This window comes from Anabrus simplex, chromosome 1, assembly GCF_040414725.1.
Source record: "Anabrus simplex isolate iqAnaSimp1 chromosome 1, ASM4041472v1, whole genome shotgun sequence".
NCBI lineage: Eukaryota > Metazoa > Arthropoda > Insecta > Orthoptera > Tettigoniidae > Anabrus > Anabrus simplex.
Genome location: NC_090265.1, coordinates 1086981933 through 1086997047, shown reverse-complemented (window position 1 = coordinate 1086997047; position 15115 = coordinate 1086981933). Strand labels below are relative to the sequence as shown.

General features: G+C 40.5%; 1 protein-coding gene across 1 annotated transcript in view; it reads left to right on the top strand.

The window, feature by feature from the left end:
- Positions 1–15115, top strand: part of LOC136858108 (C3 and PZP-like alpha-2-macroglobulin domain-containing protein 8) — a 589070-nt gene that overhangs the window by 337536 nt on the left and 236419 nt on the right. Inside the window, exon 3 of the mRNA XM_067137410.2 lies at positions 5137–5262. Coding sequence (XP_066993511.2) covers positions 5137–5262 — 126 coding nt within the window. The remainder of the gene's footprint in view (positions 1–5136; positions 5263–15115) is intronic.

Here is a 15115-nt window from a genome sequence, read left to right as displayed (position 1 = left end):
ATTTTGAAAGATGTTGTCCAGTGTGTGTGCGGTGAGACAGCTCTAATGAGGTGTGGGTGATGCAAAACATGTTTGTGCATGATACAGTTCCTCAGACAATATCATTACAGCAAAACTTATTTCCAATAGGTCTTAACGAGATTAAGAAATCACTGAACATATTCTCTAGCTATTTCCACATTCTAGACGTTCCCCCAAGAAGTGAAAGGTGCCAAGATGCTCTTCAATCAAGCACTTCTTACTGGCTCGCCATATTGGATTCGCTGTTTTGAACTTTATCCTTTTAGTCTCGGACTTGTCTCCAGTGACATTAAAAAATCTCGACGTGTATATTATCTTTCAAATCATCCCATTGATGTCTGCCATGCTCTTCAAATTATACGTACATTAACATTGCATCATTAAAAAAAATATCATGCTAATTATTTTTCTTAACAGAGCTTTTACGTAGCACCGACACAAATAGGTCTTATGGCGACGATGGTATAGGAAAGAGCTACGAGTGAGAATGAAGCGACCGTGACCTTAATTTATTTACACCGATCTCGATAGCTGCAGTCGCTTAAGTTCGGCCAGTATCCAGTAATCGGGAGATAGTAGGTTCGAACCCCACTGAAGATGGCTTTCCGTGGTATCCCATTTTCACACCAGGCAAATGCTGGGGCTGTACCTTAATCAAGGCCAAGACCGCTTCCTTCCCACTCCTAGCCCTTCGCTGTCCCATCGTCGCCATAAGACCTATCTGTGTCGGTGCGACGTAAAGCAAGTACCAAAAAACATTACTTACAGCCCCAGCATTTGCTTGGTTTGAAAATAGGAAGCCAGGGAAACCATCCTCACGGCTGCTGACAGTGGGGTTCGAATTGACTATCTCCTGAATGGAAGCTGACAGCTACGTGACCCAAACTGAGCAACCACTCAGTCGGTTCTGCTTCGTTTTCAGAGATAAAGTAATATTTCGTCACCTCACCTGTGAGATTCTTTTTTCTATTATTTGCTTTACATTGCACCGACACAGATAGGTCTTATGGCGACGATGGGATAGGAAAGGCCTAGGAGTGGGAAGGAAGCGGCCGTGGCCTTAATTAAGGTACAGCCTTAACACTTACCTGGTGTGAAAATGGGATACCACGGAAAACCATCTTCAGAGCTACCGACAGTGGGGTTCGAACCCATTATCTCCCGGATACAAGCTCACAGCTGCGCGCCCATAACAGCACGACCAACGCGCCCGGTGTGAGAATTTTTACTACATATAATATGAGCTTTAGTGTACAGTATAAACCATTGGATTATATTTTTCATTACAGTCAGCAGAATGTACAGCATTATTTATATAAAATTACATTTTCTTTACATGTTTCATCTGAATTTGGGAATTATCTGTGCAGCGCAAGCACGGGCCCAAAGTTATACACAGATTACGTATCAAACACGTCAGTTTCATAACAAATATTACTGTATTGCTTTTTTAATTTATATATAACCAGCATGTGTTGTATTCTCTCTCGTGCTGTGTTGTTTTATTTCGCTGTCGTTATTGTTTTGTTTCATCCCACTTGTTCGTCGGTGTAGAGGAAACGGTATTGGCATTATTGTGAATGTGTCGCACCATATAAAGGTACCGGTGCAATTTCTAAGGGATTCAGGGAATTCTTTTGTATGTCTGTCTTGTTTGTCCAATATCCTCTAAATAAACATACAGTATCTAGAAAAGCTTATTGTCCCTCTATGGCTTGTATAGTTATACACTGTCCTTTAACCACTACATTCTGAGCTGAAATCATGGTGACTATGTATGATAGTTGCGATGCTAAAAGTGGATGATTGCGTGGTTTCCTCTTTTCACACCAGGCAAATACTGGGACTATACCTCAATTAAGGCCACGGTCGCTTCCTTACAACTCCTAGGCCTTTCCTATCCCATCGTCGCCATAAGACCTATCTGTGTCGATGCGACGTAAAACCACTAGCAGAAAAATGTGGATGAGAGACAAATTTCCTCCCAAGATGACTTCCTTTTCAGTACCATTCTACAGCACAAGGTCATGTTATTCGACTCAAGTACATTTTTTAAAACATTTTTTTCAGTTATGGCTCGCATTTTTGGACATATAAGGGTAGTCATAACTGAATTTTAAGGGCAGCCTAACAAAGGTGTGCTCGGTTCAACCGGAACGTGTGGTTTCTTCTCCTCGTCAGGGAGACGAAACCTTGAGAAAAGAAATATCCACTTACGGAGAGGCATTTGGCCCTGAGGTTCACTCAGCCTACACATAAAATGAGTACCAGGTACATCCCTGGGGTCAAAGGCGGCCGGGATAGAGCTAACCACGCTGTCCCACTTTAGTGCCAACGTTACTAATAGTGGAAGATTTTACCTTCGACTCTTCCAAGAGCCTTTTGAGTCCTGAGCGGAGGTGACTGTTGCTTTAGAACTTAATTTTCGTTATTTTAGGGCCATATTTATAGTTAAATTCTACATCGATTGAACCCCAACATACCTCAGTAAAAATTCTAATAGTTCATGAGGTAGACAAGCCTACATTTTAGAACATTCTGGGATAGTAAATTTTAGAATAGGCAATAACAATCATACAACAGTGAAAAATAATGTATTAGGAAATCAATAACGGTCAGCAAAAGTGTAACTTAAAATAGACAGAAATAAATGCAAAGGTCAGGTCTTTGTACGTTTACAATAATTTGTTACAATAACATTAAAGAAGAGGTGTAACCGTACAGGAATCGAACCTCGAACCCAAGGGACATATCACGTATTGTAAATAAAATATAATCAATATGTCAATCAGATCGTTATAGGTCGGCACTGATAATATATTTCAGAGAATAATAATTAATTAGTCTTACAGCATAAATTTATAACATTACTGTATATAGGTTTAAGTCTGTATGTCGAACCCTTTTAAAACACTATAATAGCTCTTAGTTTCGTAATGAGGAAAGTCTTTACGTATAGAATCCTCAGAAATTGCTACGAAATCCAGACTGACCAAGCAAACGTACTATTAGCACATACAGAAGATGACAATCTATGTGAACGTTTGAGAAACAATGGCCCGAAATGAACTGGAACTCCTTCTGTGACCAATTAGAACAGAGATAACCAAGCGAGTTGGCCATGCGGTTAGGGCGCGTAGCTGTGAACTTGCATTCGGGAGATGGTGGGTTTGAATTCCACCGGCGGCAGCGCTGAAAATGGTTTCCCGTGGTTTCAATTTCCCTCACTAGGCTAAATGATCTCCATCGATGTCCTCAAAACAGTCATAAATATGTTTTCATTTACAGTTTGTTTTACGTCGCACCGACACAGATAGGTCTTATGGCGACGACGGGATAGGAAAGGGCTAGGAGTGGGAAGGAATTGGTCCTGGCCTTAATTAAGATACAGCCCCAGCATTTGCCTGGTGTGAAAATGGGAACCATGTTCAGGGCTTCCGACAGAGGGGTTCGAACCCGCTATCTTCCGGATGCAAGCTCACAGCTGCGTGGCCCAAACCGCACGGCCAACTCGCCCGGTCATGAATATGTAGAAGAGACACTGCCTTAAAACCCTGATCCCTCGATTACATTACATCAATTATTCAACCAAGCAAGCTTATCATATAGCTTCTCAGCTGTCCTCGCTAGGCTAAGTAATCTCCATTCGATGCCCTCAAAACAGTCATGAATACATGGAAGAGCAATACATAGCGCATAGTGCCTTAAAAACGCTGATCCCTAGACCACAACGTTAGTTACAATGCCAATCAATCAATCAATCAATCAATCAATCAATCAATCAATCAATCAATCAATCAATCAACCAATCAATCAATCAATCGAATCAATTCTTAAATCGCTTAATCAGTTGATCAACCAACCAAGCAAGCAAGGACACAAGACTGTTTGAAATATTCCACATGCATGGATCAGGATTCAAAACTCGACCTCTTTAGTCACTGAGATATCCTGCCCCACTCAGTCTTATTCTAGGTCTAAGTAACAAACCGCAATAGGATTCATAGTCCCTCAACAAATGAACTGATAGGATAGCTTCTTCACTAAGATTGCAGTATACGGGGCCGAACACTTGAATCTCCCACACACCTAAGATAAATCAACTAAAAAGAAATATGCTCCACTATAGAAGCCCTCGCTTCATTGTAACCAAACCTGTCAAAACATTCACCTACTTAAATTATTTTCCATTAATAATGAGAAGTTGTGTTTATCTACACAATTTTATTGTAAAGATTTAACTAATAATACAGCAAAATTTATAGAATTTATCTCGTATGAAGGATAGGTGGTCTGTTAGAAACATACAAAAATTTCACACCTACGCTGAACCTGTGTACACGTGTGTGCTGTCAAGTGCGCAACGTCTCACCATGAATCTGTCACCACATTCCGCACTTCAATAAATCAATGAGTCGTGGTTTGAGCCGACCTCCCACATCGAGGACCAGAAACCAGGCAGAGACTACAGGATAATGAGTACAATTTCCTAAATGAGGGTGAACTATCATCAGAATTACTTTCTAAATTGATAGATCTCACTAAATGATTCAATAACGTCACCTTGAAAATTAAATTAATTATTAGTATAGATGTTTTGACATAATTTCCTCAGGAGACCAACCTATCGAGACATAATATCGATCACTTAGGTGCGAGATCAGTCCAGCAATTTAACTTAGGATTCTTTTACCAGAGGTCTCTTCATCCAACCGTCCTCCTCCCATGACATCAACAGTTATTTGAAGAAAACTGAAAGATAATCTGAGCTTAAATTTGGAACGCTGACAAATTTCTGAGCGATCATTTGAAATCCAAATAATCTCGGCATCGTGAGGAACAAAGTTAAGAAAATGAATGAGGAGAATTCAGATAGAATAGCTGGCAGTAGTAAATAAGGTACAATTTCACCATCAATAGATTTTAATCACATACTTTCATTTATGAACCACTGTGAATGTTATTCAAAAATGGAATGTTCACTTTATTTTCATTTACGGTATATCATAAGATTTAATGTAACCACCGATGACATTTTAATATGTTTGTCTTCAATGATTAGAATATTGTGACATTGTTTTGAATGCCGACTGAGATGTATAACTTCTTCTACAGTGTTCTTCTGGGTACTGGCATTGGACCACGACCTGCAGGTGGCATCTGACGTTATAGGGAACGTGTTTGTTCGAGAACCGTCCGGTGCCAAGGTGGCGCTTTGGGAAGAAGAGGCACTGGATGAAGGTGAGTGTCTACGTTGAAACTTCAGAATTAAATTATACATTTTCCCTCTAATGTTTCTCACACATTTTATTTTACACATTATCTATCATAATGCAAAGTAGTTTAGAAGTACAATTGTAGATGTATAGAAACCGCGGATGTTTGTTTTATTTTCACCTGATATTGTAATGTGTCGTTATGCCAAGCTTGAGACTGAATAACGAATTCATCGAGGAAACATACATTTTCCCAACGTATCAGAAGCAAGAATTGGAGATTTTTTGGCAGGGTGCAAACATATTCTAAATCTTGGAATTTACCCAAATGTTTCATTGATCCAGACACATAGCCAGGATTTTTTTTTTTTGTTTTTTTTTTTTTTTAGTTTTTTTTGCTATTCGTCTTACGTAGCACAGACACGTCTTAAGACGACGATAAGAGAGAAAATGGCTAGGACTTGGAAATAAATGACCATGGCCTTAATTAAGGTACAGCCCCACCATTTTCCAGGTGTGAAAATGCAAAAAACACGGAGAAAAACTCCATGGCTGCCGACAGTGGGTTTTGAACCCACTATCTCCAGAATTCAAGCTCATAGCTACGTGAATCAAACTGTGTAGCCAACTCACTCGCTCCAGGGATTTTAAGAGATTACATTGTGAAGTTATTGAGGAAAGTAGCTAGCACCTTCTATCTTTCACAACGGTTCTGCGATGACATTTGCGTAAACATTATGGATACGGCCTATTAGAACGCCTACAATTTATACACCCTGTGTAGCGCGATAGAATACATTTGATTCGCCCCAAATACGAGTAGGTTTACAATCTAATGTTTTTCTGAATAAGAATCTGGGCTCTATTTACGGGTAAACATGTTCTCGAAGAACACCAGTAATTTCGAAGGACCAGATCTGATTACAAGCGTTTTAAACAAGCTCGATTAAAAGAAAACATCTGCTAAAACATCTACATGCCACTCTATGTTTGATTTGGAAATAAATTATATTCTAAAATGCGTCGTACTTCTTGGACACGTTATAACTTGTGTTGGTCACACATCAACCATCCCACTCCTATTATCTGTAATTGAATTACGAGTCTTCTTATCTGTCAGTTAAACACCGCACATACAAGTAGGTTTTCGGCAACGCCTGAATAAGAGAAGGATCCGGACTGGGATGGTAGCTGCCATGGTCTTAATTATTATATACAGACTCAGAATTTGCCAGGTGTGGGAATGGGACACCACGTAAAACCATGTTGAGTTTTGATGACAGTGAGGTTTGAAACTACTCTCTCCAGATTTCAGACCGGATAACTACGCGACTCGTACCGCGTAGCCTAGTCACCCGTTCTGGGAGTCATATGGCACATCAAACATATGACTAACGTCATCTCTTCTGCTAATATTACGTTTGATACTGTCATAGTTCAACCACTACCAGACCGCTGACCGACCATAGTCGATTATGACTAACCGCGTTTAGTTAACAATAAACTTCATTTGGATATAAGTTAATCCCCCCCCCCCGGTATGCATTTACGTACTCCTGTGCCTAGGTTGTGGATTAAGCTAAGTAATTAAATTACTTTTGATAAAATGTATTTGTAATCAATGTTAAATGTTTTAGTGAATGTACAAAGACAGAAGTATTACTGTATTTCGAAAGATTGAAATTTTACGAAAAGTACAGAATCTAATACGGGTGAAGCAAGAGAAAACGGAAGGTCATCGGGGACCATGTTAGGGATTAGAATAACTTACCAAGGAAGATGTTAAATAAATTTACAAATTCTTTGCAGTTATTTAAGAAAAGACTAGTTAAACAGCAGATAGGGAATCTGCCACCTGGGCGACTGCTCTAAATGCAGATAAGTGGTGATTGATTGATTGATTGATTGATTGATTGATTGATTGATTGATTGATTGATTGATTGATTGATTGATTGATTGATTGATTGATTGATTGATTGATTGATTGATTGATTGATTGATTGATTGATTGATTGATTGATTGATTGATTGATTGATTGATTGATTGATTGATTGATTGATTGATTGATTGATTGATTGATTGATTGATTGATTGATTGATTGATTGATTGATTGATTGATTGATTGATTGATTGATTGATTGATTGATTGATTGATTGATTGATTGATTGATTGATTGATTGATTGATTGATTGATTGATTGATTGATTGATTGATTGATTGATTGATTGATTGATTGATTGATTGATTGATTGATTGATTGATTGATTGATTGATTGATTGATTGATTGATTGATTGATTGATTGATTGATTGATTGATTGATTGATTGATTGATTGATTGATTGATTGATTGATTGATTGATTGATTGATTGATTGATTGATTGATTGATTGATTGATTGATTGATTGATTGATTGATTGATTGATTGATTGATTGATTGATTGATTGATTGATTGATTGATTGATTGATTGATTGATTGATTGATTGATTGATTGATTGATTGATTGATTGATTGATTGATTGATTGATTGATTGATTGATTGATTGATTGATTGATTGATTGATTGATTGATCTGGCCGACGAAGAATTTTATGGCTTAAGAATCTGAGGGGCTGGTACTAGAAGAAAACAAGAACTTTCCTGTACGAAAGTATCGAGAGTATTTGTAGTTATCATGGACGCCAACCTTCTACAGAAGAAGAAGAGGAAGTTATTTTTGTTATTAGGGTTGCCTTTGCTGGCGGGACCTAGTATTTACAGTGCACTATGTCTTCTGGTATAGGCTAGAGCAATTTTGTTACTTTCATTGATCTGTCTCTGTCTTATACTTGGATTTGGCAATATGAAAGTGACTGAGGTATGAGCGATGCTAGTAATGCCATTCCTTATGCAGCCAGTCCCTGCTATGAATGGTGTGAAGCTATTGCTCGTAGGGTCGGTTGGTGCATGCATTTCAGTGGGCTTGGCAGACTGATATGTAACAGCAACTTCTGGCTAAGTGAGGAAAGCAACGGGAAACTACTTCACTCCTCATTTCCCTAGTACGCCTCTTCAGTGATGCCTAGGCCATCTATGACAGCTGATGGCGGAGCTGTTGAGGATCCAACCAGCCTTCGGGCTGATGACTAAACATACATACATACAGGGTTGATTTAATGTATAATATATGAAACATTTGAAAATAGTTGTCTTTTCAGGAATGATTTGTGTTGAATGATATGGTAATAATAAGGTTCGATACCTCTCGGTGACGAACCGTGGCTGACCAGCGACAAACATACCCTGCCACTGAGGCTCAGCCCAGTGTAACCGGGAGATGTGCCGACGATCAAAAGGTCTTATTCGAACATATTAGATTACTACAAAGTTTTATTTCGAGTTGTCCTTGCGGTTTGCGAGTTGTTTAAAATGTGACAAACAGAAGTGGAGTGGCATGTATGGCAACTGGTCCTCGTTACAAACGGAGAGTTAATTAGAGTGATATAATTTGAATTTATTCTCTAGAGGGGCTTCTAGTACTAATCAATATAATCATTACAAAGCTAGTCGCTGAACGATGCACAGTTTTATTCTAGTGTCCTGAAAGACGTAAATGAGTCTCCTTGTCATAAATTTTATACCAGGAACTCCAGCCTCCGAGCTAAATGAATAACCTTTAAAAAGTAGGTTTTAATTTCTTAATTAGCGTTTGTAACTACGTATTGGTTAAATCCTTTGTAATTGTTAAGACGGCAAGAGTGTTTGAATTTCTCTCCACATGAGTTCTTCAACGTGCTGGAAGCCAACGATACGGAATTGTCGCATTTAAATACACTCAAATTCACCGACCTCATACGTAATCGAACCTACTATCTTGGGAACAGAAGCAAAACAACTGCGCCACTGAATTCAGCCAACAATTTTAACGGAACAAAACTTAAAGTTGTGTATGTTTATTAATCTAGCGATGTCCAGCTCCATGGTTAAATGGTTAGTGTGCTGGCCTTTGATCACAGGGGACCCGGGTTCGATTCCCGGCAGGGTCGGAAATTTTAACCATCATTGGTTAATTTCGCTGGCACGGGGCTGGGTGTATGTGTCGTCTTCATCATCATTCCATCCCCATTACGACGCGCAGGTCGCCTACGGGAGTCAAGTCAAAAGACCTGCATCTGGCAAGCCGAACTTGTCCTCGGACACTCCCGGCACTAAAAGCCATACACAATCTAGCGATTATAAGCTAACTATGTGGTTGGCATTGGGTCACAGCGCCGCACCCGTCGTTTCGCCATATTCCACACATTTTCTATTGGTGACAAGTCCGGTGATCGGACGGGGCAGGGCAACAGTCTGACATCCTGTAAGAACAAGAAGGCACGTTTTCGTGCAGCAACATGTGGTCGCGCATTGTCCTGCTGAAATATGGTATCTGGGGTGTCGTGCCGAAAGGGAGTGGTTACTGGTCGCAGGATGTCATTCGCGTTGGTCATACTGATCACAGTGCCCTGGACACGCATCAACTGTGATTTGTGGCTGTACCCAATAGCACCCCACAACATAAGGCCTTGAGTTGGTGCTGTATGTCTTGTGCGAATGCAGTCAATGTGATGCATCTCCCCCTGTCTGCCGCGAACCAAAATGCGGCCATCATTTTCAAACAAACAGAATCTGGATTCGTCCGAAAACACTATCTGCTGCCATTCCTGTTTCCAGTGACGTCCTTCCATACACCATTGCATTCTAGCATGCTTATGCACATTAGTCAAAGGTAGGCGGAGAAGTGGACGACGAGCCGGTAACCCAGACCTTAATAAACGGCGGTGGACTGTCACTTCTGATGGTGTACGATGCGTTACACTGTGCCACTGTTGCGCCAGAGCCGAGGAGGACGCAGATTTGTCCTGCAATGCCATTCGGGTGAGGTATCGATCTTCTCGAGGGTGGTCTGTGTGGTCCGACCAGACCCATCTCGTCATGTTCTACGGCCTTCTGTGAACCATTCTTTACACACCCGTTGCACTGCCTACACATTTCGTCCCACACGAGCAGCAATTTCCCGCATGGATGCATCACGTTCCCTCGTGCCAAACTCACTCATTTGACAGTACGGTACTCGCACACGTCTGCGAGGCATCTTGCACGTCTGCTCAAGTCACAATGAGCCATTACCTTCGGTTTATGGCGACAACGAGAGCCGCAGGTACAATATACCAGTCGGTGGTGGTGCGCCGAGATATCGATGTGGATCTTGAACCTGAGGGCTGGCATGGTTTAAATGCTAATCATTTCTTCAAGAATACACCCACAGTATCCCCTGCCTGTCGTAAAGGTGACTAAAAGGGGCGACCAAGGGTTGATTGAATTAGAAAGGTAAGACTACTTGTAATTAGTACACCTATGTGAGGAACACGATGGGCTTGCCTTACCTATGAGTGGCGTCGTAATGTGAGAAACACCATAGGTCTGCGTTACCTGTGAATAGTGCCACACTGTGCGGAACACCGTAAGTCTACGTTACTCATGATTAATACCACTATATGAGTAATACCATGGTTCTTATTTTCCTAGCCGTTGACCTGGTTTTTGGATCACTTTAGACAACAAGCAACACCGATTCAGGATTGTGCTTTGTAAGCAGCCGCTTGGTTAGGATATACTATTGATTTACTCTCGATTCTGGGAAGGTAGGACACTGCGGGTCGGATCCACTGATTGCTTTAAGTTTATAAAAATTGTTCATCGTCTCATTTTTTATTCTAGTCAGTGGTTTAATTTTGGACTGATTTTTCTTTTAATATTATGAGCTGAATCCGCTGATTATTTTAAATTCATATTCATCCATTCATTCCTCATCATCGCGTTTCGAATTCTGATCAGTGGATGAGTTTTGGACTTATTTTCGTCTCATTTCGCACCATTAGGGGCCGATGACCTAGATGTTAGGCCCCTTTAAACAACAAGCATCATCATAATCATATAATCATGCAGATACATATTTTATATTTACGTCTTTCAGAGATGTATAAAGATAAACGTCATCTTTTGGAGAACTTCCTGACTACATTTTCTTCCCAAGGTGAACTAAATCAAGAAGTGCTATACTGTGTAAACTACGACCATCATCTGACAGGAACTGATCATACTACTGCGACCAAGTCGATTCGAATGATATACCACATAACACTATCGACTTTACTGTTGTCGTCGATCGCCCTGCCTGTTCTACAGTGACCCAAATTCTTTCCAAAATCAAATTAGCTGCGTTGATGACCTCTATTAAAATATTCATGCATCCCTTTGACCACCTCTGTTCATTTTCAGATCTCTGTGACGTCACATTGGACTTGTCCTCTGTCGCTGATACCACCTGCTTACTTGCCCACATCGTCGCTTAAGTGCGGCCAGTATCCAGTATTCGGGAGATAGTAGGTTCGAACCCCACTGTCGGCAGCCCTGAAGATGGTTTTCTGTGGTTTCCCATTTTCACACCAGGCAAATGCTGGGGCTGTACCTTAATTAAGGCCACGGCCGCTTCCTTCCTACTAGCCCTTTTCTATCCCATCGTCGCCATAAGACCTATCTGTGTCGGGGCGACGTAAAGCAACTAGCAAAAAAAAAACTTGCCCATATCACAGAACACGCCCTCCAAAACCAGACCAGCATTTATGTGACACAGAGAGCTATTCATCGTTCGGCTCCTTGGCTGAATGGTCAGCGTAATGACCCTCGGTTCAGAGGGCCCGAGTTCAATTCACGGCCGAGTCGGGGATTTTAACCACGTTTGGTTAATTCCTCTAATTCTGTGACCGTGTGTTTGTGAACTTCATGTTCATTTACACACAACATATCACACTACTAACCCCCTTAGAAACATGCAATAATAAATACAATCCTCCACATAGAGTTGGCGTCAGAAAGGGCATCTGGCCGTAAAATCGGACTTAATCCACATTAGTGCTGACCAAAGATAACTGATAAAAAGGAAAGAAGAGAGTTATTCAAATTACCAACCATCGTATTTTCAACACAAACGTCAAAATGAACTTACGTTGTGAAAACAAGCTCAATACAATAATCAATCATCAATCAGAAATAATCCTTCTCGAGTTCTCTCTCAGAGATAAGATATGTTCACAGTTTGGCTGCTCTATGGAGCAAGACTACTTACGGTTTGCAGACGACATCGCATTGGTGGCAGAGTCGGCAACGGAGCTAGAACAAATGATAATAGAATTAGACAGCACCAGCAAAGAAACGGGCCTGACAATGAAGCCAAGAAAAACAAAGTTGATGACCAACGCATTGGAAACTCCAGTTAGCGTAAATGGAGAAATACTGGAATATGTAGACGAATGGCCAGAACCTTGGCCAAAACATATAATTCTCAAACTATTCAGAGAAAGAGGTCAAACGGCGAATAGGACAAGCATGGAAGAGGTTCTAGTCTCTAAAGTTCATACTGACAGAAAAAACTCAGAAACTCGCCCTTAAAGCTGCAGTCCTAGAAAAATGTGTGATACCAGTCCTACTATATGGATGCCAAACCTGGGCACTAACACTAAAACAAAGGCAAATGATCCAGATATGCCAGCGTAAAATGGAAAGAAAAATACTCCAGGTGTCATTGAGAGACAAATACGGAACGAAGATATGCGGAGGAGAACCTGCATGAAAGACGCTCTGACGACAGCCGATCAGCTAAAATGGAAATGGGGAGGACACATAGCGAGACTGGAGCAAAATCGATGGACTTACAAAATGAAAATTTGGGATCCTAGAGAAGGAAGACGGAACGTAGGAAGGCAAAGCACTAGATGGGCAGACTGGTTTGAGAGATGGGGAGGAAAACAATGGACAAGAACAGCAAAGATAAGGCAAGAGTGGAAAGAGCTGGGAAAAACTGTGCGCAGAGATCACTAACCTTACGGGATACACATTTGGTTCAAGCCCTGTGACAAGATAGGTCGATTAAGACATATATTTTAGAAATTGTGCAACAGTTAAATATAAAACAGTGCGCTTCCTCTCTGATCACTCCGGGATAAAACAGTAAAAGAGCCAAGAATACAAAAAGAGGATTTAATGAAGTGGTGAATATAAAATTATCATCCTCGCGTACATAACGGAAAGAAGCCGCGCAGGTGTAAAGTATGTTGAAGTACGTTCTCAGGACAGGGGCGAAGTATACAACATACAATTGTACACCTCGACGAAGAGGATACCGTGAGGGTCATCTTCTGATCACTCGGAAAAGTAGCAGGACTCTTGTCAAACGGATAGTAAGACGTTTGCATGAAGTAGTGATTTAATAACTCATCACAGAACGCATAGTAAAAGGAGGATATGCATGTGTAATGTATGTGAAGAGATTTTCAACGGAGGCTAAGCTCAGGAACTTACAAGAAACGTCTGCAACATTCGGAGAAGAAGCTATGGAAGAACGAAGAGTACCAGGTTACGATTTCATCAAGAAGGAATCTAAATCCTCCCTGGTAAAAAAGTGTACACGTATCAATAATGTAACAGTGCGTTTTCACAAATTGTATATCTCGAAAAACACAATTGGATCCACTCAGGGCTGCGACTACACAATTGTACAATATGCAGTAATACGTTTTTATGAAACAAACTAGGAATCAACCAACATAATAATGCTCTTCAGGACCTGCTCACCTGATGAGTTAAACTTAGCACTGCCCTGCATTGCAGGAGGCCATAGCCCTTAGGGGATTCACACAGATAATTTATTTATTGATTTTATTTATTTATTTTCTTTTACGTCCCACTAACTACTTTGACTGCTTTCGGAGACATCGAGATACCGGAATTTAGTCCCGCATGAGTCATTTTACTTGTCAGTAAATCTACCGAAACGAGGCTGACATATCTGAGCACCTTCGAATACCACCGGACTGATCCAGGATCGAACCTGCTAAGTTTGAGTCAGAAAGCCAGTGCCTTAACCGTATGCGCCACTCATCCCGGCGTTATTATTATTATTATTATTATTATTATTATTATTATTATTATTATTATTTAGTTCGTTTGGGCCACCTGAGGCCACGGTGCTTGTGCTTTAGCTTTGTTGTTGTTGTTGTTGTTGTTGTTGTTGTTTTCGATGGTTGCTGCTTGTGGTGTTCTTAATGGTAGGTCTAGTTGCTACTTTCTTCTTGATACCTTGAACTTTTCTGTTGGTCCAGTAATCCTTCTCTCTCTGGCTGAACTCTATTTTGCGTTTCTGGGGCCATTTCCTGGTCTCATTGTGGTTAGTTTCTGTAAGGGATGTTAGGAAGGGTCAGGTTTTGATACTTGAACGGTAGTTGCTTCTGTTAATTATGATGGCATTATTAATGTTAAGTTCTGCCACATCCGTCTCTACCTGCTGGTTCCACAGCAATCCAGAGGCTTTACCCATGATGGCTACTTTGAAGATCTTATAAGACAGCCTGTGGGAATCCATTCTGTGCAGTGTCCGTAAAAAGCAAGCCGTTTTCTTCTGATGGCATCTTTGAGGGATATTTTGGTGTTGGTAAAGTTCACGGTTTGGTACCATCGCCTTTAATCTGATAGGATCCTTGGTCTTACTATCTTTCTCAGGAACTTTCTTATACTTATTATTATCATAATTCCAATATGATAAAACTGTATACGTTGTACAGACATGCTACTGCTTCAATCTCCCAGATTACGTAGTCACAATAAGTGTCTTTGTCTTTCTTTTTTTTTCGTTGAAGAATCTTTTGAACTTCCCCTCCACTGGTACTCCCAGTCAATGCCTTTGTGTTAACAACTTCATACACAAATATTGACGGATTATCCATAGAAACTAATTGAACCGATGAGCATCAATATTCTAGTACTGTCCATTAACACTGAAGTGGTTGTGAGTGATC